Here is a 24,900-nt window from a genome sequence, read left to right as displayed (position 1 = left end):
TCTCTCTCTCTCTCTCTCTCTCTCTCTCTCTCTCTCTGTGTGTGTGTGTGTGTGTGTGTGTGTTTGTGTGTGTGTAGTGAGTGCATTTCTGCATTCCTACATTTCTTAACTTTCTTCCCTCACCTTTTTGGCAGCCCCATCTTGAAAGGAAAGCATTTTCCTTACCCAAGATAACAGTAGCTTTGTAAATGTGTTTTTCTCTGGCCAATGGGAAGTAAGAGAAAATAACAATGTGCTAACCTGCATATGCCTTGAGAGTATTAAATTGATTCTACTTGTCTTCTTGTGTTTATACTTCTGTGGCTTTCCTAGGTAAACATCATCGCACCATCCTGAACTCCAGAATAGATACACATGGAACAAGAGCTCTCAACAGAGCCATGTTTTCTGGGACTGACTTATGGACCTCCAGTTAAACAGCTGAGCTCTGCCTACATAAGCCAGCCCAGGTGACCCATTGATCCATGAAGATTGATGGTGGTATTTTATACCACTGAATGTCAGAGTAGTCTGTCAAACAGCATTAGTATGACAATACTTAACTGATACAAACACAATTCTACATTCATATAACACACTATAAATTAAGCATTATTACCACCGACCCTTTATATTGATACTGCATTAAATAGAAAAGTACAGAGAGTACAGCGGTTCTCAACCTGTAGGTCATGACCCCTTTGAGATTCCAATGATCTTTTCATAGGGGTCACCTAAGACCGTTAGAAAACACAGATAGTTACATTATGAATTACAACAGTAGAAAAGTTAAAGTTATTAAGTAGCAATGAAAATAACTTTGGGGTCACCACAACATGAGGAACTGTATTAAAGGGTCATAGATTTAGGAAGGTTGAGAACCACTGTCCTAGAAGATACCATAGTTCTTCAAATCTAAGCTGTCCTTAGACTCTCAAGAAGAGCCTATTATTCTTTTACAAATATTTGCAATGCATGATGTTAAGGAGTTCTGGCAATGTAGTGTTACCTTACTGAAAGTAGGAGGCTAGTTTCCATATGTCTAGGTTGTAAAAATAATCTCCCTTTCCAATATGCATCAAAGCATAATCATATAGTGAAACATCCCTAGCTGAAGTAAAAGTGTGCTATGTTTGCAGAATCAGACAGCATCAGCACTTGTGACACCTTTTTAAAAAAAAAAATGGTGAGAACCAAGTAAATGCAGGAAGTCTTTATGGCTGTGTCCTAATGATAAGGCTTCACTCTGTAGCCATCCTGAAAGAAACAACAGCAATTACAGGGTTTTTAAGCCAGTTAATCTTGATAAGGGACAATCTTTTCCCCAAGAGAGGTCTGTGAACTGCCACTCCCCTTAAACCTAGTGAGTAAGAATGCATGTGTGCCATGAGTGCCAGTGTTTACATGACAACTATGCTGCCCAGAGCCACTGCAAATACATGAGGAGCTTGAGTTTGTCCTTGTTCATAAATATTTTTGGAAAACTGATGAAGAACAACTACCAGTTCACGTGCACCTTTTCCAGGTGGCAGAGAGTTCAACCATGCCATGTGGTGCCTTTCCTGTTCCGTTAGAACAGTCACATAAAGAAAACAAGAGAAGCATTCAGGCAGGGTTAAATTCTGCCATGTTTCAACCAAAATCACTTTACTGGTGAGAATTATAATATCACAAGAGTTAGTCAAATATATCAAAAGGAATGTTTCTGGTTGTGGTGGCAGTGGTAGTGGTGGTAGTTTTGGTGGTTGTTAACCAGAACATCAAAATACTCCTTACCTCTTATCAATTTACTTTCTTTTCCTTGCTATTTCTGATCAATGAGCAATGGGATCAGGGATGTTACCAGTATGGTAAGGATGGAGAGAATAATTTAAGAGGTGCCATTTTATAGGGAGTAGTTCAGTATATAGATTATACAGGTATCTTTTAAAGGATTAATTGAAATGATATAGGTAGGCTATTAGTTTTTAAAGGAAAATACTCAACAAATATTGGCTATCATCATGACTAAAGTCAAACTAAATATTTCTAAAAGATAAAAACATAAAACTATCAATTAATTTCTTTGACAGTAATGCATGTATCAAGCATACATCAGGCACATGCTACAAATGGCTAAGTAAACAGACTCATGATATGGCCCATGGTTCTGGCCTCCGCACGCATCTTCCTTCATATGTTCCAATGTTTTGTGTGCCTTATATTCAAAGAAACAATTAGAAGCAAGAAAGATATCATATATATATATATATATATATATATATATATATATGTGTGTGTGTGTGTGTGTGTGTGTGTGTGTGTGTGTTTTAAGCTATTTATTTTTCTAATTTGATCTGACACAAACTTATGTAGCCATTTTCCTGCAATTGTAATTATTTGTGCCTCTTTGAAGCTGCATAAGGTTCCATTATGTATGTGTACCTCACTTTTGTCATCCATTTCTGGCAATTGTGAATGGTGCAACAAGGAGCATAGATATTCAAGTGTCTACTTACTATGTCAACATCACATAGTAATTCTAGTTTTGACTTTTTTCTTTTTTCTTTTTTAAGAAGGCTCCATGCACATTCCCACAGTGGCTGTATCAGTTTATTTTCCCACTGTAAGTTCATAACAGTTGTTCCTTCCCCACAGTCTCACGAACATTTGTTGGCATTTGTCTTTTCTGTTGCTAGTTGTTGTGATGATAAACTATTCTGAATACAGTAAAATGGAGTCTCAAAGCAATTTTAGCTTTTATTTCCGTGATAGCTAAAGATCTTGACCCTGTCTCTCCCTTTGAGCATTTATTGGCCATTTGTATTTTTCTTCTTCTTAGAACTATTGAGTTCATTAGCCCATTTACTAACTGGATCATTTTGTGTTTAATTTTACAGTCTTCATATAAACTAAGTGTCAGCTCCCTGTCTGATACTTAATTGGCAAAAAATATATCTTGCACAGTAAAGAAAATCATTACAAAATGAAAAGGCCAGCTCACAGAATGAGGTAAAAAGATCTCAGAAATTGTAATTTTCCCTTTGCCAAATTAACTGGGTTACAAGGGGGCACAACTGCAGTCTTTGGCTGCAACCAGTCCATGACTGGAAGACATAAGTAACAATACTTTAAAGCTAAAAACTAAAACTATACTTCTCAATTAGAAAAGACTAAATTATTTGTTTTCCACTGTTTAGAAAACACAATACATTTGACTACAGTCATGAGCTTAAAGGGAAAATGGTCCATTTTAGTTTTGTTTTTATTAATAAAATTTGTTCAGAGCACTCTTGATAGTGTTCTTCTAAGATATATATATATATATATATATATATATATATATATATATATATATATATAATCTAAGTGCATATTAGATCCTTAAATGAATACTTACTGGGATGTATAGTGCAGGTCAGTGGAGTTTGCATAATAATGAATAGTTTAAACATTCTAATTAAATACTTTAAGAAATTTTGAAGCCCTCTGAAAGGATATAGGGTCTTTCATGAGTAAGTAACTCCTAAGGCATCATACACTCAGGTACACTCAGGTTGGTTGTCTCTTTTTGCAAATAATTTCCCCTCCACACACACAACAAAAGAAAATAAAACATATACCCTCTATTGGGGGGGGCATTCTTCCTTGCACACTTATCTCAGTAGAATGCTTGGGCTGTTTCAAGAAGGAGACAGGAAAATAAAAAACCAAGATGTCAGGGGTTGGATGGATTGCCTCTGCTTTTGCTTCTCCAGATTTTGCCTTGTGAACACATTGGTAGTAACCCTTCCAATCAGTGATAAGAGTCATTGGGTTCTCATACTGCTGCTCCTTCCATGACAAGAGTTCCACATAGCTGATCAATGAGTGCCTTGCCACCCTTCATTGCCTGTCTCACTTCTGCCAACATGTCAAAAATAGTTCACTCCGCAAGTTGAGCTTTCTGAGTTTCTTTCTGTTTGGATCTTAACACGATTTCCTCTATGATTCAATAGCTTAAAGTAAGAGGAAAAGTGTCATTTGTTTTGAAATGAAAGTCAAGGCTTTTTTGTTCAGACCATCATTTGACATTTTGTTCAGACCATCAACACCAAGATCATAGCACCTAGTAGACATCTGAAAGTATTTTGCATACATACAGAAATAACACTGAGTATCACTGTTTCAAATTATTCTGCAAACTCAACATTCCATCTCTTTGCTACAGTTCTAATCCTTTGTGAATGTAGCTAAAGTGGAACCACCATAACAGGAATCTACTGTATTATACAGGGTTTTGTGCATACATGAGGCAATGCCCACCTAACACAAGGTTGTTCAGGAAACACAGAGCCAGACACTCTCCATGCTAACCAGATGCCTTTAGTTGTTTTATTACTTGTACTTAGGCAATTTTTTCACCCGTTATTTCAGTCAACTGTGTAAAGGGGTCATTAAAAAATATTGTTAGAGTTAATCTTCGAGAGTTAGTGTTAGTGTTCCCATAGCAACTTTCCTCTAAATTCTGAAAATTCTTGCTAGAAATCTAGTTTATTTGACACTGCAAATGCTCACATTTTATTATAATTTGTTAATTAGAAAGTTCTAAGAATACATCAGTGAAGAAGGAAAGGAAATCTTGAAGGATTTCTATTTCAAAGGGTCATGACACCTTTTAAGAAAAGTAAAGAAGTCAAACCATATTTAAGTGAACAAAGATCATATTTGAACTGGTCAAATTCCTGGTAGTATGCTGTACCCCTTATTCATATAAAATACTATGGATATAACTCAACGGGTGGAGTGGGAGCCTACCATACCACATTCACAGCAAAGCAACCTGCCTCAACCTTCATAGAGAAAGCACTACCATATATATAGTGAAAATAATCCTTGCTCTTTTTGTCCTATTTGTTTAAAAAGAGAAAATGCGCTTGGGACAACTAGAGACTGCAGTGCAAAATTCAACAAGTTGATAGTAACTTGATTCGTTGATTGCCCAATCATTTAGGAGCTTACAATGTAAAACAAGTCATGCTAATTATCATTAAGTAATATGGCCAGAGGTTTAGAAAAGTTCCCTAGAGTCATCTCAATGGCAGAAAAGATAAATCACCAACCACGGGGTAGCCAGTGGTTGTTCAGATGAGATTGAGGAAGAAGATTTGGAAGCCACAGTCTCCCCCCTCCATCCTTTTGTTCCTTTCAGTGTGTCTTGCTTCAGTTCATAGCAAAGGGTCTACAGCACAACCCCAGCCACTGGACAAAAAAAAAAAAACAAAAACCACAGCCTCATGTCTTGTTTTCAGACTGTTGCAGGTCTGTTGCCCACCAATAAAGGTTTTCTGAGAACACATCACATCTTTTCACAATTAAACCTTCAAATTTTAGGCACAGACTTACAAAATTTGAGCAACTGATACTCTTCTAAGTCCAGAAAAAGGCAGCATACCAGGTAAGGCTGATAGATGTTAATGCATAAAGAAGATAGATACAGAAAACATGATGTAAAAGTCCCAAGGAATCAAGATATCTATTATGACAATACTCTTTTCAGTATCAGCACTTTATGGCATAAAAATATGCTGTTTATAGTTGTTACTGAATCTAGCCAGCCAATTCTACCTTTCATTTTGTCAATACTGACTATTAAAAAGCAGAGAAACATGCAGGTATTTTGAAGTATGCCATACAAAATGTTTCTCCAAACACATTAAAGATTTTGATTTCTCTATAAGAACATCTTAGCTGGGGCTGCAGGTCCTCAGCAGAATTGACCCTTGGAACTGGGCTATGCATCCTTAGGATTACCTGTACCACATATCTCTACATATTATATACCAAGAGAAACTGCTGCTAGTAGTGACCAAAAAATGCCTCGAGACATTATCAGGTCCCTCTTAGAGAACTACTGACATACATTAAAATGAAAACTGAGAGATATATTAGTATTTTGCAATATGTAGAGAAAGCTGCATTTCTATGTCTCCAATATCTTTAGAGGGTTTGGCTGAAATGAACACAAGGCTCTAAAACCAGGTACCTCTCTGGAAAGCTGTACTGTATTACTTTGAAATCACATGAATTATAATACTGTATTGTCTAGAGCTGCCTTGATCTTGAGTCCTAGCTTTTAACAGATTTGAATTCTTGCTTGCTTCAGGAGTAAGTGGTGAGCTAAGTGAGTCAGTACCAACAGTTTCCAAACATGGCTGATACCAGAGTCACCCCTAAATATTTTCTGAGTATTAATTTCAATTCTGGTTCTTGGAGATGCACATTTAGTAGGAATTGGGTAAAAAGATGAAGGGGACATTTTTCCAGTATTCTCTCAACCCCTAACCCACGAAATAACCAATGAAGAGTTAACTTTGGAAAGTCCTGTTATAGTCTATGTAAAAAAAGAATTCAACTTGTGCCACTGCCTACTCTAGGCAGTGAAGATATGATGGGAAGTGTATTTTTGGATGCCTGTCCTGAACAAAATTCCACATCAGCTTAGAAAAATAAGCGCTGAATATAAAATATAATAAGTCCAATTAAAGCAGAAGCTCATGTTATATGATCAATGGTAACCGAGTACAGTCAGAATCACTTTGAAGAGAGTCATCAGAGAAGGTGACTCTGCCCTACGATGTGAGGGATACAGACCAATGTGCTATACAAAGAACATCCTAGACATAAATGACAAATAACATGCCTCTGCAGGAATAAAATGGTCAGTTTTGTAGATCTTTGTAGATCATAAAAGATTACAGCTAGACTGGAGAAGGGTGATAAGAAGCAGAGAAGACCATGAAAGAGGACTTAGATGGCTAATGTCAAGGATGATTATTATTCTACATGCAGTAGAAACAAACGATAGAACTTTAAGCACTGAAATTTCACTGTACCACTTTATTATTAAAGGATTCTTCTCAATACATGGCAATGCGGTGGCAGAGTCTGGAAACTATCTAGGGGGAAAATTAGGAACCAAGAATACAGCAGAGAATTATTATGATTGGATCACACACTTACAACCAGTTTGAAAATGAAACCCATTCAGTACAGGCTTATCACATTATGAGGGAAGAACTTTGTCCCCCAAAAAATGCAAAATAAAATTAAGCAACATGTGGTAACTGTTTCAAAATGATTGGTTGATATCTTTACTATACAGCACCCAATGGGAATCTGGTTGTCCAGTAACAGTGATGCTTAATAAGAAATTAGAGAAATGAAAGGTGTGACTTCTTTAAAAAGTAGTTCTTCCAAACTAAATAGGCACCATCCAAGAAAGAGTATAAAGAAAAAACCAATTTGGGAAGACATGAGATTAGAAAGGATGTTTATGGTTAGAAGAATGTTCATTGAGAGGATTTAGTGATCTCTTGTTTATTTCTAAGTTGAAGATTGTTTTTTTTGTTTGGTTGGTTGATTGGTTGGTTAGATTTTGTTTTTTGCTTTTATTGGGAGATAGATGAAAACCAAATGCTAATATCTGCTCGATTTCTTAGCTGACCTCACTGGCAACACTGATGGATAATAACTGATTTCTGTCTGCAAAGAAGCTTGGGTTCTTACATATTTGGAATTACCAAAGAGTATCCTGTATTCAACATTACTGAATCATGAAGCAACTCTAATTACGTCTAAGTCTATGGAAAGTGAACGTTTCTGGAGGGACCAAATGGAACACTTTGTACTAAGATCTCTACCATTCTGTGTGAAGAAAGGCTCATTATGAAGTAAAGGGCTTGATCCTTTGGGTGGGCTCCTTAGGACAGGGTTAAGTGGAACTGGATGTAGTCAACATTTGATTACAAGGTTGTGGTCAAAAGTACAGATGGCAGAGCAAGCATACAAAACAGGACCAAACAGGAAGTGAGGTCAGCAGCAAACCTGCTGAGAAGTCTACTGAGTTAAATGGAAGAGAATGAGAGGCTTGGAATTAGCTCTCACCTACTGGATTCATGCAGCCTTCCCAGCAACACATGTTCACCAAGCACTTACTGACCCCCCAGCACTGTGCTTACTGCTGGTATGACAGTAGGGATGAGATACACCCAATCCTCCACAGAGCTTTCTATTTACCAACAAAACAGAAAAGAATGCTCTCAGTTCAGGGGCCTTTCCTGTTGACTATACTGAACATTTTATCTGTCTTTCTTCGTCCTGCTCAAGGGGAACACAGGTCGAGGGGTCAACAAAGAAGAGTAAACATGGAGAGAGCTCTGAAAAATCAGAGAACTAATTTTCAACCAGATCTTTTTCTAATGTCTTTTGAGGGATCTTTAAAACTTGGAATTTTGTCTATACTAGTCAGATTATGGCAGTATTTGGCCATGTGGTTTCCCAATATGGGCGAGCATAGCAAATTACTAAAAGCCTCATATTTTATTGTTAGATCATTACCTGAACAGATGGAGATGGACAGAGGAATAATTGGGGTTAACTATTCCAACTATATAAAGGACACAGAAGAATTTTGTCAATTAAGGGCACCTGGGTAATGTCTTGGTTCTGTCACTATTTCTGTACCACCTTCAATTTTCCTGCCTGTCCTTTGGATTTCTTTAATCAGGAGATAGAAAAAAATTTGCCTAGTCCACCAGTCAGATTTAAGTCTGAAATTGACTTTGATTATTGCCAATCACATTGAAATTTGAATGAGGTATCTTTTTGGTATCTTTTTCTTTTCAGATACCAAAAGAGGGCATCGGTTCTGTTGCAAATGACTGTAAGCCACCATGTGGTAGCTGGGAACTGAACTCAATACCTTCAGAAGAGCAGACAGTGCTCTTAACCACTGAGCCATCTCTCCATCCAGGTATGATGATTCTATAACAGCCTATAGTTTCTCTAGAATTGTGACCAAAGAATGTTGGTTCATTAATTATATCCTTGTTATGTGTACTCTATTTCCTAAAAACTAAGTCTGGTAGGTCTGATTTCCTAAGCCTCTGCAATATGTCAACTGTTTGATACATCCTTCCTAGCTATGGACAATACAGCTCATCTCTCCCATCTACATTAGAAGAAAAGATGCATTTAAGATATACCTTGTTGTGACTTCAATTTGGAACCAGAGCAAGTATCTCAAAACCTGATCAAGTCACCAAGAGGTATCCAGGACAACACGCAGGTGGAATTACGAGATAGCCAAAAACTGAATGTGGGAAAACCACAGAAGGAACACTTTGAATAAAAACATAAACTGCTATCACCTTCTACTGTGAAGATAAAGAAAAGCATTGTGGTATCATACTTTGAAAATGATACTATACATGTTCGATGTTCTTATTAATTACCCATTTTTCTCAGTGATGCTTAAATTGGATTTTAAGAGGCAAATGAAGTGTCCTGTGTCTGGGAAATTGCTCAAATACCTAACACACAATAGACACTCCACATACTTTTTTCTTTCCTGAGTGAATAAATGGTAAACACTTGTTTAGTATATGGAGTCTCACTTTGGACAGAAAATAAAAAGCTCTGAAGAAAGTATATTAACTATTTACCTCCTCTGCTTTATTTCAGGAGAGTGAAGAGGTACTAAAGACACAGAGACGAATTACTGTCCAGAAAAGCCATAGTGCAGCCAAACCACATAAAGCAAAGCAATAGTATTTGTGCTGAAGGACAAAAACAAGCCTAGAATTATTAAAAATTCCAATTAGTAAGGTACATAGAGTCCAGCACTGACTCTTAAGCCATTAACGGTCTTGCTAGTATGAAAAGCCACAGGTTGTACTTTATAAAGAACATTTTTCCACCTACGATGCTTTTGAAGCTGCTGAACACAAGTGCTTTATCATTCTAAAGGATATATAGAAATATTTAGAGCCCAGTTGATCTCTCTCAGTAAATTCTTTCTAAAACGTTCCCCCTTTCCAGTCTTAATACAAACTATATGTGCATGGTGGCCTATGTTAGTACAAAGGTCTGTTTAGCAACAAATACTCAGAGCCTTAGAGAACATATTACCATTAGGTTGAGCATGAGTTTATTATTTTAGGAGAGAGATGAATTAAAATAACAATATAAAATTCTTGGGCTGTGTTAATATATTTGTATATGGAGGGAATAACCATTCATTGAATGGTTATATAGGTTGTTATTAAGGAGCCAGTTGTCACCTTTCCTCCCCCCACCTGCTCTCTAAGTAGGGCCTCAAAACAACCTGTAATCACAAATCAAAAGGCACCAGGATACAACTCAAAATATGAAAACTATGGGGAAGCCAGATGACGAGAGAGCACGAATAACGATTGCAGAAACCTGATTATCCTTATGACCACTTTAAAAGGTCAATCTTGGAGTGGCCAGCGTCTCTGCAGAAATAAACAAGCATCAGTAACTGAACAAGAGTCTCACTTGACTTTTCCAGACAAACAACTATGGCTAAACCAGAGAAAGAACTGTTTCTTGTTCCTTGAACCTCGGCTTTGGAAAGAAACAACAATTTCCTAGCTCGGAGCCTCACCTTTCCATTGGAGGAAAGTGACATTCAAGAAGTACTCCATCTGCCCTAGAGGCTGATCCAGAACCAGCTCAGGAAGCTTCTGGACCTCTGAGCCTACCACTCCTATCCACATCAAATCCTTCCTTTAAATAAAAAATATATTTAGTTTTAATAGAGAAAGTGGATTGGGAAGATGTGAATTCTAGACAGCTAACTGCCTTTGGCTTACTATAAATATTGATTTTTTTACATATCAGCTCTCTGTCTTGTCTGTTTCTCTCCAACATTTTTTTTTTTAAATTGGCAGTCAAATGTTCGATCTCAACAGTGAAAAGCATGTCAGGGAAAGCTCAGTAAACTAGCAGACAACAGAACAACAGTGATGTTTCACCTCAAAACTACTGATTTTCAAAATTGAAAATAAAATATCCAAAATCTGCTGCCTGTCCCCCTCCTGGCAATCTTCAGAAGTAGTGCTCATTCGTCAAATACCTTTTTAATTCCCTCTTGCTTTCTTTCCCTCATCTCAAAAAAAAAAAAAAAAAAAATTAAGCTTAATCTAGAATCTTGTTTGGTTAGCCATTAACGTGAAACCTTGACTCCTTCAAAGGACACAAGCTCAATGAGATTTCTGTCTAGCACATATGCTGGGGTAGGTCCCTACAGCACCTAGAACAATGTTCAGGACAAAATAAGTCCCCAATAAATATTTGTGAGACACGTAAGTCAACAGAGGGAAGAGAGATCACCGTGAGGTAAAAGACTCCAACAGAGGACTCGCTGGTATTAAGCAGATAGTTGGCAACCTTCTGTCCCTTTGCAAACTCCTAGGGAAATGCACAAACTCCTTCCAAGGAGTAAACTCTGTGCACTCAAAGCTCCCTGCGACATTTCTTCAGCAACTCCACTGGACTCAGATCAGTGGGTAGCCTTTACTTCTATTTAGCTCGATTCTAGTCCTTCCATTAAATCTGACCAAAGGCTAGCCACGCCCCAGAAGACCTACATTTTAGTCCTAAACAGCGAGGTCCAGCCCCAGGTAGTGGACTAAGTGACCACTGCTCAAGTCATAGGAACAGGGACACTCAGCACACAGACTCTTACTCAAGGATTTTGAGAAGCACCGTTGAGTTAGTTCTGGAGCAGGTGGCACTCCCGGGTGAGGTACCTGGCACACCCAATTCCCGATCCCTATTCCCAAGCCAAAAGACCTCTGAGAACCAAGAATCCCATCACCTCCACACAGTACCCTTTTTGCCAGCCAAGTGGCGCCCCCTTTCGTCTCCTCGCCGGTCGGGACACTCACTTACCGCGTAGTGCAGACGGGGCTTCTCGCTGTAGGACGGGTCCCCCATGTCCCCGACTGGAGGAGTAGCAGGCTCTCCAGCTCAGCCTAGGGTCCTGGCGTCTATCAAGTGGTCCCCTTACTTCACTCCCATCTCAGAGAAAGCCCTGGGCGTCAGCCCCGCTGTGCTCTAAGCACTCTGAGCCCGAGCTTGGCTCCTAGCGTAGCTGGCACTGAGTCCTGCGGCAGAGCCTGTGGGGACCGGGAGGAGGAGGCAGCGAGCAGGGGGGAGGGAGAGGAGGAGGAGGAGGGAGCGGCCAAGTCTGATGAGATGGGCGGGCGTTTAATTCCTTCCGCTCCTGGCGGGCCCCTGCTGAGGCAGTCGCCACTGCCAGCTGTTGGAGGCTGCAGCCACAGAGGTCGCCCAAGACAGGTGTCAGGCTGGCCAATGTCCCGCCACCTAGCACTCAGTTCCTCCCGCTGGCCCTGACAGTCAACACTGGGGCTTCAATACCTGTAGAGAGAAGAGCTTTCCGAGAGATATTTTTGAGTAACTTCCTATCACTGGAAGGCAATTCCCACCTGTCTCAAGGGAGGGTGGAGTTGAAGGTTTTGGAATGTCTTGATCTGAGTCTCAAAAAGCTGAGACCCTCAGAGATCTCAGGTGTGTGAGAAGGATCTAAGTATTACTGTCTCCCCAGGACCTATTGAAGCTAGGAGATCCGGACAGAGTGGCTAGGGGTGTTTGCACTAGCCAAGCAGTGTAGGGAAACCCGCTGAGAGCTAGTCCTAGAGAATTTGATAGAATAGGAGTGAGTTCACACCCTGACTGGATCTGGGCATACACTGTAGGGTAAGCGGCAGCATTGAACAAGGAGCTATAAAGAGGATCACTAATGGCAAACACTGCCAGGTAAACCAACTTGTTTTTAGCACACACACTGGAGCTTCACAATACAATTGGCTTCTGCTCTAAAATCCCTCCATGGAAACCTGTCTTTTAAAACACCTCAGAAAGAAACCCAGAAGAGGTATAGGGCATGAGGTAGGGTGGGGGAATCTGGAGATCGAGTGGAGACTCCAGAATCATGCAATCAACCTACTCAGGCCCCAGATGGGTAGCTATGACATGGAAAGTGGATTTGGAGATTACTTATTCCAGTTCTTCAGTGTCCCACTATATTAAACTGCAGAAATACCCTCTGACAGATCCTTTTTGGAGGCAAGGAGAGGAAAGTAGGACGTGACCCCTGTGAAATCCATTTGGACAAGCTCATCCACCAACAGACATCTAATTATTTGAAACAATTGGCAGCCTACATATCACAGACAGTGTGTGAGCACAAGGTTCAGGAATTCCGGAGATAGCTACCTGGATAATAGCTACCTGACAGTAGTCCAATTACCTGGAAAACTGTACAGTTCTATATACTGAAGCTAACTGCATGTCTGTCTTCTCATCCAACAATTCTATTTGTGATTATGCATAGAATAATTTAAATAACCACAACATATCCAACAGTACACATAATGCCTTCAAACATAGTTACACATAATAGAAACAGTCCAAACATATGTAAAGTGATGCATATAAATCATCTGTGGACTTTGTACATAGTAGACTACTACTCAGTGGAGATTTTTTAAAAAGGACAATGCTACCAAAGCATACAGTGTAAATCCATTCCTCCAACTTTATATGGGAGGAGGAAGTCACAGGAGTCCATATTATATCATTCCATTTATTTATTCTGCAACTGAAATGCAAATATTTAACTGGAATAGACATATGTGATGCATGGTGACAGAGGTCAGAATGACAGCAAAGTTGGGAATGTGGAATAGACTAGGAAGGTAGTCCATAGGAATTCATGTTCAGAGGTGCTATAGATAGTCTGTGTATTTATATGTAACAATCCATTGCATCAAGAGTTTAGCAGATTGCTGTCACTTATAATCTTTTCTATGTGTATTTTACACTGTCATAAAATATAAGAAATAAAATTAAAAGTCAAACCTCTCCTCAAAACAGAAATTTGCAGCCAGAATGTTGCCTGTCTTATGAACAAGACCCAGATATTTGTCTGGGTCCCTAATTCTCCCTGCAGACTACTTTGCTCAAGTCCCCTATCCCTTGGCTATGAGGGAGGACAGAGTCAACACCATTCACTTCAGAGACTTCACTGTTCAAGCATGACCGGGCAAGGCTGGGAAAAGGATGCATTAGAGTTCTCTCCTTTTACTTTCATTCTCATCTGCTGCTGAAAAATAACCCTTAGAAGGAAGTCTTCAAAGAAAATGGAGAACTACAGCCCACTTGACAAGCTTCTACCCTTCTGAGACTTGCAACGCCAGAGCCTGGGGAGGATGCATACATAAAAAATGAGATATGATGGACTGACCATGACATGCCTGGTTTAGGAACCTTTGCTGCACTACTGTCTCCCTAGATGAACTCTAAAGCAGGACATGATAGGTCATGCTTGTAATCTCAGCTTTGGGAAGGCTGAGGGAGGAGGATTGCCATGAACTTGAGGCTAGCCTCAGAAATACAGCAAGGCTCTGTTTCTTTCTCTCTTATTTTAATTAGATAGTTTTTTTGTTTACATTTCAAGTGTTATCCCCTTTCCTAGTTTCCCCTCAGAAAATCCCCTATCCCCTCCCCTCCTCTGCTCTCCAAACAACCCACTCCCACTTCCTGGTCCTGGCATTCCTCTACACTGGGGCATAGAACCTTCACAGGACCAAGGGCTTCTCCTCCCATTGATGATCGACTAGGCCATCCTCTGCTACATATGCAGCTAGAGCCAGGAGTCCCTCCATGTGTTTTCTTTGATTGGTGGTTTAGTCCCAGGGAGCTCTGGGGGGTACTGGTTGGTTCCTCCTATGGGGCTGCAAACCCCTTCGGCTCCTTCATACAAACAAACATGTACTCTCTGGTTTCAGGATTTTCTCTTTTGTCATATAAGCTTGAAGTTTCAGTTAAGCCCCTATTTTTATGAGGAATGCTACATTATCAATACATATAAGCAAAGAGCAAGTTACTGTTTTTATAAAACTTCTTCAACACAGTCTTTTGATCATTACTTCTGAGCAAGATACTTTTTAAAACTGGACTGCCCCAGAATTTGCTTGTACTATGACCTTTAAAAAGTAGCCATAAAAGAACCAATGCTTGCCAATCTGCGCACTTACATTTTAGGCATGATTTCTGTCTTCTAGAATATTCCTTGCTAAAGTGCTCTTATTAAGTTGCCATGAAGTTTTCAAGTATGCTCCCCAACCCCATAGTAGATGAGTTTAGTGATAAAGGACAAACATTTAAGAAAACCAATGGTTTATACTCCAGGAAAAAAAAACTCATAAAAAATAAAATATCTTGCTCATTCAAATCTCAGTTCATGTGTTCAAGGCTCAAGTCACAAAGAGGGACCTTAAGAGATTGTCCAGAAAACTGAGAGGTCTGTTCAGTATGAAATAATGTAGATTCATGAATTACTTCTACTTAAGTACATTTTAAGGTCTATTTTTTAATCTCTACTCATGATGAATATTTTTCCCATTGTTCACTTTTTCAGACATGAGATTGTTTTGTGTATTCAATGAATTAACCCTTATGCCTTGCTATTACTCTGGGTGAGCTGAACTGTATTTTATTGTATCATGGAGCTTTAAAGTTCAGATTTGATCATTTAGACTAATGGGGGAGACAGGAGGAAACAAGAAACCTTTCGGCTGGACTCAAACTTCAATCTGCTCCTTAGTTAAGGGATGTTAGGCTAATACTCCCTTTTCTTCTTTTATTGTGGTACTGGAATGGAACCCAGGGCTCTGTGCATAGTAGGCAAGAATTTTTCCCTGTGCTTTATCCCCAGGCCTGGTTGCATTTAAAAATAAAGCTCTCTATATTTATAATTCTTCCCAGAGGGCACTCAAAATAATCTCTGAGTTACTCTAACAGCATCATCCCTGAGAGAAACTGCGTGTGCCATGCTAATAGTAGAATGCCTGTGCATTTCTGCCTCCAAACTTCATGGTACTACTAAGACTGAACTTTATCTCCTAGACTATTTAACTTAAAATGGAGTGTGCCTGCCTATAGGTTAAGGTACGCATTTCCATATTTGCTGAAAACTCAAAGATGGTTGCCTTTGCTCAGGAAAACTTCAATTACATTTGTGAAAGCAAATTAACTGCAGAGTTTTAAAGGCACAAACAACACCCCTGACTGTGCTTCACTCCATCACTGTTGTTGGTGGCTATGGGATCTGCTGGGGCAGGGAACTCCTGCCCCCAAATTCAGTGTTTCCACTCTTCCATCCTATTACCATAACTACTCAGTCCTTTAAAATAGTTTAACATTTTTGAAACAAAAATATTGTATAATGAGCAACTCACTAACTTTTACAGAACATTCTTCCATCTACCCTTCATCCAAGTTAAAGAAAGGAGTGCTAATAACACTCCAGAAACCTGGCCTCTTGGACTCATAGTCATACCTTCTTCCTGAAGTGGAAGACATCCTCCTATTTTTTATGATTGGTTTATTTTCATTTTATGATGTGCATAGGTGCTTTGCCTGCATGGATCTCTGTATAACATATGTGTACAATGCTGATGGGAGCCAGAAGAGGATCTCCCATACCCTGGAACTGAAGTTATAGACAGCTGTTAGCTGTCATGTGGGTGCTGGGAACATGTGTTCTTAACCATTGAGCCATTTCTCCAACATTATCCTTTTTTTGTTTGGGTTTATTTTCTGGCTTCCCACATGGTTTCTCAAGTGCAGTGTCACTGCCTTTGCGTAACTCATATTCTTTGTTGTGGAGCAGCCTTGTACCCTATAGCATGTTTAGCAGCACCTTGATCTTTACTACTAGATACCAGTATTATTTGTTCTCCTCTAATTATAAAAACCCCAAAATGTCTCCAAATATTGCCAACATTCCTTGGTTTAGTAGGAAGCAAAATCACACCTGGTGGAAAACAACTGTATTTCAGTAAGTAAAATATCTAAAAATATTAGAGCCTTTTCCTAACTTTACACATACTGATGCATAAATATATTTTATTGCATCTATCTGTTTTTGTTCAATACTGTTTGAAGGTTCACCCATGTTGGTAAATGTCACTGTAGCCTATCACTGCCATTGCTGTGTGGCATTCCATTGCTTGTGGTTATCATTGTTTATATTTTTAACTGTTAATGAACATTTATGGTTGTTTGGCTTTAGAACTAGTGAAATCCACATAGTTTGAGTATCTTTATGCATATCCACATATGCACTTGTCCGTGCCATTTTACAGGGTAAGAAACTGCAAATAGAGTTGCTGGACTATAGGCATGCCTGAGTTTAGTGTTACTGGATAGTGCTCTACGGTTTCCCAAATGGATTGTATTAATTAAAATCTTTATTTACCCTACCATATAAATAGACTGAACATAGTTTATATAAAGGCTGAACATAGTTTAGAGTTGACTCTCTTTTAGGTTTTCTCACAAAGCTACAAAAATGAAATTAGAGAAACCAAATGTCAGAATAAGGAAGGATTGCCAGGAAGTAGCTCCATGACCCCCTTTTCCCAAATCATGTCTTCTGGAATTAAAGGAGGGACCTCCAGCTCTACTGGGGCCCTGGTGTCAATAATACCATTGCTGATTTCACGTACTCACAGGCAGGAATAAATGATATATTTGGTGTTCTTTAGAGGGAGGACATTTCATTTGGTATAAGTTCAATTTGCTTGGAGGGGTGGCAATCTCAAAGAGCAAATTGTAAACATGTGTGCCACTTCAGGAATGATCAGTTTACTCTATAGTCATAATTCCTTACTTCACTTCCTAAATCCCTAGGAAGGATCCGAAGAACAAAAAGCCCTTGTTCCTTTGTCCAACTCAGTAAAAGATATAACCCTCAGCCTGAAAGCAGATCTAAAGCCAAGACTAGTACCTGAAGAATCCCTGGTGGTCCCAAGAGTATCGCTTGGGGCTGCAATCACACAGGAGAGATTAGAGAGAGGGACATGACTTTGGCATAGCCTCGTGGTACTGTCTATGATTCCAATCTTCAGCACAAAGAATGTCACAGAGTTATGTGTCAATTATGGATAGGAACATGATGATCTGAAAATGCAGGGGAGAAAGGAAGCGAGGGAGAGTTGGGGTAAAGCAACCATTACAATAGGTCCCATTAAGGTGCCATTGGTTTTACTGTTCTTGTCATCTGATATGTTCACTGAAGAATTACTACCCTGTGCCAAGGATCCCGGGAGAGTGCCCTTAAAAAGAACCCACAGAGAGATGGTTCTAAAATAAATGTTCTATTCAAGGGTCATTAATCAAAAAAGGAGAGGCTATAATCCCTCCAGCTATGCCTTTCCAAACTGCAGCTTGAGAATTAAGAAATGACATGGCTATTGAACTCTTGAACTAACAGCAACTTCAATTACCTGCCCATAATCTGCACAAGACTGTATCTGTGGACACACTATCAAGGAGAGAGGAGGGACTCATGAAGTTCAACCTCTCCCTGGAGATCTATAGGTAATTAATGGTTCCTGGGAGAGGGAAAGACAACCTAATTAATGGTAAAGCTACTGATAAATTGCCCATGCTTTTTTATTTATGTTTCTTCTTGTATAATGTTACTTTTTGAAATTATAGTAGAATTACTTCACTTATTTCTTCCCTTTCTTCCATTCAAACCCTCCTGCATAGTTATCCTTGCTCTCTCAAATTCAGGGCATCTCTCTCTCTTTAATATATATTAAATATATGTAATAAAAACATATAAATGATAAATTATTATAAATATAATATTATATATATATATATATTCCTAAATACACAAATAAAATCAACTCAGTCTGCATAATATTACTTGTATGCACGTTTGCATAGCTGATATCATTTACCAATTGTTGTTCTTTTCACAGTAGAAGACTATTTCTCCTATGCTCAGTGGTCCTTGTTGACTATAGTCCTTTGTCTAGGGTTGAGGCCTTATGAGCTTTCTCCTTGCTGTGTTACTATGCTCTTTAAAATATTCATTCACCTATTGGTTTACAGAGGAGGAGGAGAAGGAGAAGGAGGAGGAGGAGGAGGAGGAGGAAAAGGAACAAGAAAAACACGAGGAGAATAGAAAGAAAAATGAAAGCAGAAAGAAAGATATGAAAGTAGAAATAGAAATAGAAAGGAGATCGTAAGGAGTGAATGTGATTAAAACATGGTATGTACTTGTATGGAAGTCAAACTGAAACACATTATTTTATATAATTAATATAAACTGATGAAAAGGAAATGACTTCTCATTTATAGCCAGAATCAACTGGTATTCCTTTCTCTAATTTCACTCTACCTTTATCTGTATGACAGCTCGAGTACCCATACTTTGCAGAGTGTCCAAGACTGTGACACACTAAGTGGTAGGAGGAATATTCTAAATTATATTGTTTTGACTGTTGATTGAGCATGTAAGTCAGGGAACTCTGTGGAAATAAAAAAACAGTATCTCTATTACATTGATATGAGGAAAGTATGATCATTTTCATTTTATTTCAAAGGAGAGTTTTCTTGTACATACATAATATATGATACATATGAAATGTAAATAGAAATTTGGATACAAAAGAATTTACACAGTAATCAATCAAGTTACAAAGTAAAGGCTCCTTCTTATTATTAGTCATGCTCCTCCATTGAATTACCAGAATGTCTACCCATATCTCTTTGGTCAGTGATTCCCAACTGAAGATGATTACTCCTAGGGAGAAATTTAGCAATACCTAGAGTTGTCTATCCTGTTATAATTTGGGAAAGCTGGCACTTGAATCTAGTAGGTGGACAACAGGAATGGTACTAAATATTTTCCAAGTGTTAGAAGGATAACTACCATCACAAAGAATGATCTGGCCTCTAATACCAAGATTGCGGAGGTTGTGAACCCTTTCATAGCCATAAGGAAATCAGACTTCAAGAAAGCCTACATAGAGTGCTTACACCAAGAACATTGTTCTTCTCAATACAGTATATTTTGTACCACCTGATGATAAAGCTCAATACTTCAGAAGGGAAGAAATGAGCTGACTTCTGGGAACCAAGCAACAAGGCAGGTTGTTGGAATGCTAGGAGATTGGCTGGCCATTTGTGTCAGCATTTTAAAGTACTTGACTATTAATCTAAACAAACCAATTTTGGAAGCTCAAAATCTCCGTACTTTCAAGGCTCAACAGTAGTGTAAATGGCGACTGTGTTACTGTGGTGACTGTAGTTTTCAAAACATTTTCACATGTAGCAGGACTCCCCCAATAAATCTATCATGTGATAAATCTATCTTCATGATAAAGAGGATAATATATGAGGCCAAACTTAAATTTTTTTGTTGTCAGGCATCTAATAAAATGAGGACAATAAAACAAAATGTCCCTCTCCTGCCAAGACACTTAACCTATCTAGAGCTCTTAATCCAACAAATACGATAAGCCAGAGTGTTCCTCAGTCCTGAGGGATGCCTAATGCACAGGGTCAGAGCACTAACAGTTTAGCAGCTTCTTGCCTTGCAGTATAACAAAAACGAAACAAAGGAAATTGTCCCCAACCTAATTTATTGAATTCTTTTTTGAATGACTACATTTTAGAAGGGTGGTTCCCAGCACCTTCTATATAATGTGTATACTGCCTTGGACACATTCGGTAATATGGAGAAGCAGCTAGCATTGTTGCAAACTGAAAGCTTGGAGAGCTGCTACTGGCATCTTGTATATACAGTGGAGAAATATTGTCAATTTGTATCCTATAATAAATACCGGAAACAGTATCACACACATAGAAAACTTTGGCTTGGCTGAAAATATCCAGAGTACATATGTTGAGAAATTCTAGTTTATATAGAAATTGTTCTGGTGAAAAAAACTAATAAATCAGGATCTAGACTAGAACTTTTTCTTTATTTTTATTTTGGTTGTCATTTTTTTTGCATTCATATGCAGTACAAATGGAAAAAAATACATGAGGATATAAGATTTTTCTTCCCCTTTAGCAGAAGATGGTACAAAAGGGAAGAGGTCAAACAGAAATAGCTAATTAGTAATCAAAAGAATGGTCCTCAGGGTGACAGGCATCAGTATACACTTGAATGTAGGCTTTAAATTATTATTGTGAAGAAAGTCCTCAAAACACACTGATCAGAATCACTTTACCCACCAGCTCAGGGCTGACATTTTAAACAAGATCTCTATGTACAACACTACTTGAGAACTGCAGAAATGGTAATGAGATGCAGAAACTGATGCTTAAAAAGGCTTGTCCTTGGTCAAGAGACTTATGCAAGGTCAAGCCGGTAATATGAGACAATATTGGAAGCTATCTTAAGCCCTGGACTTCATATTTCAAAAGATGTAAAAATATGCCTAGGTATATGACTAACCAGCAAGAATCAAATGCTAATGAAAAGCAATGAACCTTGCAATTAAGCCTATTCTATAGATCTCTGAGCCTACACAATAACTTGCTTTATTTTTTTCCTTTAACATCATCAAGTTTTCTGCGTATTGTCTTCAGGCCACATGATTTCTTTCAAACTTCTCAAGAGAGTGGTTTATTTTTTTAAGAAACAAAGAATTTTTCACATTAACATGTTAAATGACAAATCTGTACATGAGATTGACCAGTTCTTATGATTTTCCAAAGGGAAAACCCCTTTCACATCCATTGCAAAGTCTTCCTACCCAGAAAGTGATTTTTTTCTCTCTAATCTGGGAAGATGAAAAATTATCTGCCACTGATTGACTGTTGTTGATAGGAAAGCATTACCTTTGGAACAAATGCAAGCTGTTTTGTACATCATAACAGATATTAGAACAACTTCAAAGCTCTTTGTTTTCATTCCTGTAAGTATCATCTCTGTACTTGCAATGATTAGAACAGAAGAGAGTCAACCTTCAAATGTTAAGGAAAGACATGAAGGCAATGATGAATGATTTGAAGGGATGTCATGTGCAAGAAAGGAAAGTCTTTGTTCATTTTTCTAAAGAAGCTTGGACAAAAACCAAGGGTGAAAGCTATAAAGACTTGGCTTTTGGCTGTAGGTAGGAACAAGGTCTGTGTATCCAGTGCTATCAATTATAAGTATATAACCAAGAGTAATGAAAACACACATCTTAAAAAACCTCGTATGTAAGTGGTTAAAGCAAAATTATTCATAATACTCATGTTTATCAGCTGGTGAATACATAAAGAAACTCTGTCAATTTGATAGAAGGATATTCTGCCATAAAAGGGATGAAGTGCTAAGATATTGATGGCAATTAAAAAGAGTCCATCAGAAAAGGTCACATGCTGTATGATTCTATTTACATGAAAAATCCAGAGCAAGTAAATCTAAGCACACTAAGAGTTCATTTGTTGCTGCCTAGAACTTGTCCCGTGAGTAGTCAATAAGTAGTTGTGTGTGGTTAGTAAATTAGTAAGCTGAAGGATATTGTGTTTCTCTTAGTACACATGATAGTTTTCTAAAATTGGCTGTATACATGGTCATTAACTTTCAGTGAGTGAATTGTATGACATATGGAATCTACAAAAGAAAGGTGGAGAAAGGGAAAGAAGATAGGATGTAGTGTTCTTTTTCCTTGGTAATATTTACATTGAGCTTAGAAGACCTACAAATGGAGATGTTGCACTAAATCCTAGAGGACTAACAGCTATAAGATCTCTCAATGTTTTCCCCCTTTGCTGTTTCCCTAGCCCAGCCTGAGTGGCCCAAAGCTAAAACTGGCTTCTATTATGCACAAAGGACATTTTTTATATACTCCTTTCATGATAACTGAAGGCAAAGTACTGAGTTATTTCTTTAGCATAGTAATGCTATTGCTTACTGCCTGAGGTGAAGTTCCTCAGAAACATAATTGGACAAGGACTGACATGGGGGTAATTTTCAAAGACTGTGCTCCCAAAAGAAACTTGCAAGGATAGAAACAGGGCTGGAAAATGAAAGAAGTAAATTACTGGAACAATTTCTAGGGATATCTGAGCCTCAGTCTGATCCTGATCAGAGAGATCTGGAGTATAAAGAAATCCCAGAGTTTGTTCTCCTTTATGCCAAGGGACCTCTGATTTCATAGTTTCCCTCCCACCAGCCATGGTCTATGGGATGTCCCAGGATGACAGAAACTCCCAGGAATTTCCTGTTCCTTGTGGGTACAGGAAAACTGCTCCAGAACCTCACAGGAAATCCTCTGGAGACATTCAAGTATTGTTCACTAGAAGCTACAGAATGACAGACGATTTGTGTGTGTGAGTGTGTGTGTGTGTGTGTGTGTGTGTGTGTGTTTCAGATATATATATACATATATATACATGCATATATATATATATATATATATATATATATATATATATACATATATATATGTCATGTGGGGAAATAGGTACATATGTACATGTAGAAGCTGCAGGTCAACAATATAAGGTATCTTCCTGAATAATCTTCGGCCTTGGTTTTTGCCACAGGTTATTTTGCTGAACCTATAACTCTCCAGTTAAGCTAATCTGGCTGGACATAGAGCTCTAATGATCTGCCTGTCTCTGCCCAGCACCAGAATTACAGACATATATAGTCAAACCTGGCTCTTTATACAGGTGCTGGGGGGTTTGAGCTCATGTATTTATGCTTCTACAGCAAGCACTTTTGCCAATAGAAGCATCTCCCTAGGCTCACCCCAGCAAGGCTGCAATTGGTTCAAATAAAAAGATCTGACATGTTCTGAGCAGAACTCCAGAAAGGATCAGTACATATGTGCCTCAAATACTTACGATGTTTTAAAAAGTAAACTATACAAGCTGTTTATTATTCTGAGTCTATGGTAGGCCCTGAACATTGTAGGATCTTAGGGCATCTAGATGCATTTCCAGATTATGTGGCTCAAGCTTCCCAGGCTTGGCCTCTGTATTTCTGCCATCCTTGCTGATGAATGCTTTATCTGGCATCTTTGCCCACATCGTACTTGTTCCATTTCAGAGACTGGAAATCTTCTGAAGTAGCAGGCAGAGCTGTTGGCTCACACTTCAGACATTTCTGAGCAGCTTCAGCAACCTTATTTACCATTTCACCACTTAGTTTAAGGTCAGACAGATTCCAAAGCTGCAAACCCATAGAAACATCTATGCCTGGCTTGAGTTCTCTTGAATTAACACAAAATAGGCCTAAGATACTGACCATCTCACCACATACTCAAAGTCTATCTGTTTCATCATTTTGTCAGTCATCACGTTAAAGGTGTTACTGAAAATTTAGCCCAGAGCCTTATACATGCTCGGCAAGCACGCCACCAATGAGCAATATTCCAAACCTAACATTATTTTGGTGGTGATTATGGTAATGTTTTCGGTATGTATATCTAAAAAATCTCACATTTTTCCTGTGCCCTCTGTGTATAGGAAAACTACCCTAAAACACCATAAGTCATTCTTTGCAAAAGTTCAAATCCTATTCACTAGAAGCAACACAATGCACAGATGTAGAATTGCTGTGTATGGTGGTGGCTGTGAAGGTATGTGGTATATATGGTATAACCATGCCAAAGTGGACAAGGGAAAACTTATGAGACTTCAACTCTACAGAAAGAATTGCAGGCACCTACGTGATGCTGGTAGTGGGAAAAATAGTCTTTCTCAGAGCAGAGCACACAGATTGATTGTCCAGTGCCAAATCTTCATCTCCCTCCCTCCCTATCTATCTATCTATCTATCTATCTATCTATCTATCTATCTATCTATCTATCTATATCTATGTACATATAATATATTACATATATTATATATGTATATATATGTAATATATATACATATATAATATATGTATATATATATATATATATATATATATATTACATATATATACATATATTGTTGGGTCCTGCCTTTTACAGGGACGCCGGAGTACAGCAGCTGGAGCGCACCAGACCAGCCAGAACACAGCGTCCTCGAACCGCCCACTGTCGCCGCCCACCGTCGCCCGGACCTGCCCACCATCGGACACCTGCCCGACACTGCCAGGACTGCCCACCATCCACCATCGCGAGAACGCCGTGGCAACTTCTAAGGACTCAGGGGAATGCTGGGAACCCTTCTTTGTATTTAAGCCAGTCCTGACAATAAAGATTAGGGCCTTGATCAGAAGCCTTTGTCAGGGCCCCATATTTTCCTTTGCAGCCCTGTTCTTTCTCAGGAGTT

General features: G+C 38.7%; 1 protein-coding gene across 2 annotated transcripts in view; it reads right to left on the bottom strand.

Moving 5' to 3' along the window:
• Positions 1–24,900, bottom strand: part of Arhgap6 (Rho GTPase activating protein 6) — a 488,517-nt gene that overhangs the window by 228,362 nt on the left and 235,255 nt on the right. Inside the window, exon 1 of one of the 2 annotated variants that reach the window (XM_021187415.2) lies at positions 11,698–11,913. The exons of the other annotated variant lie outside the window; for it this stretch is intronic. Within the exon in view, the coding sequence (XP_021043074.1) occupies positions 11,698–11,742 (45 nt within the window). The 5' untranslated portion in view covers positions 11,743–11,913. Of the gene's footprint in view, positions 1–11,697; positions 11,914–24,900 lie in introns of those variants that run through there. 2 annotated transcript variants of the gene reach the window in all.

This window comes from Mus pahari, chromosome X (genome assembly GCF_900095145.1).
Source record: "Mus pahari chromosome X, PAHARI_EIJ_v1.1, whole genome shotgun sequence".
NCBI lineage: Eukaryota > Metazoa > Chordata > Mammalia > Rodentia > Muridae > Mus > Mus pahari.
This window is presented reverse-complemented; position numbering and strand designations above follow the sequence as displayed.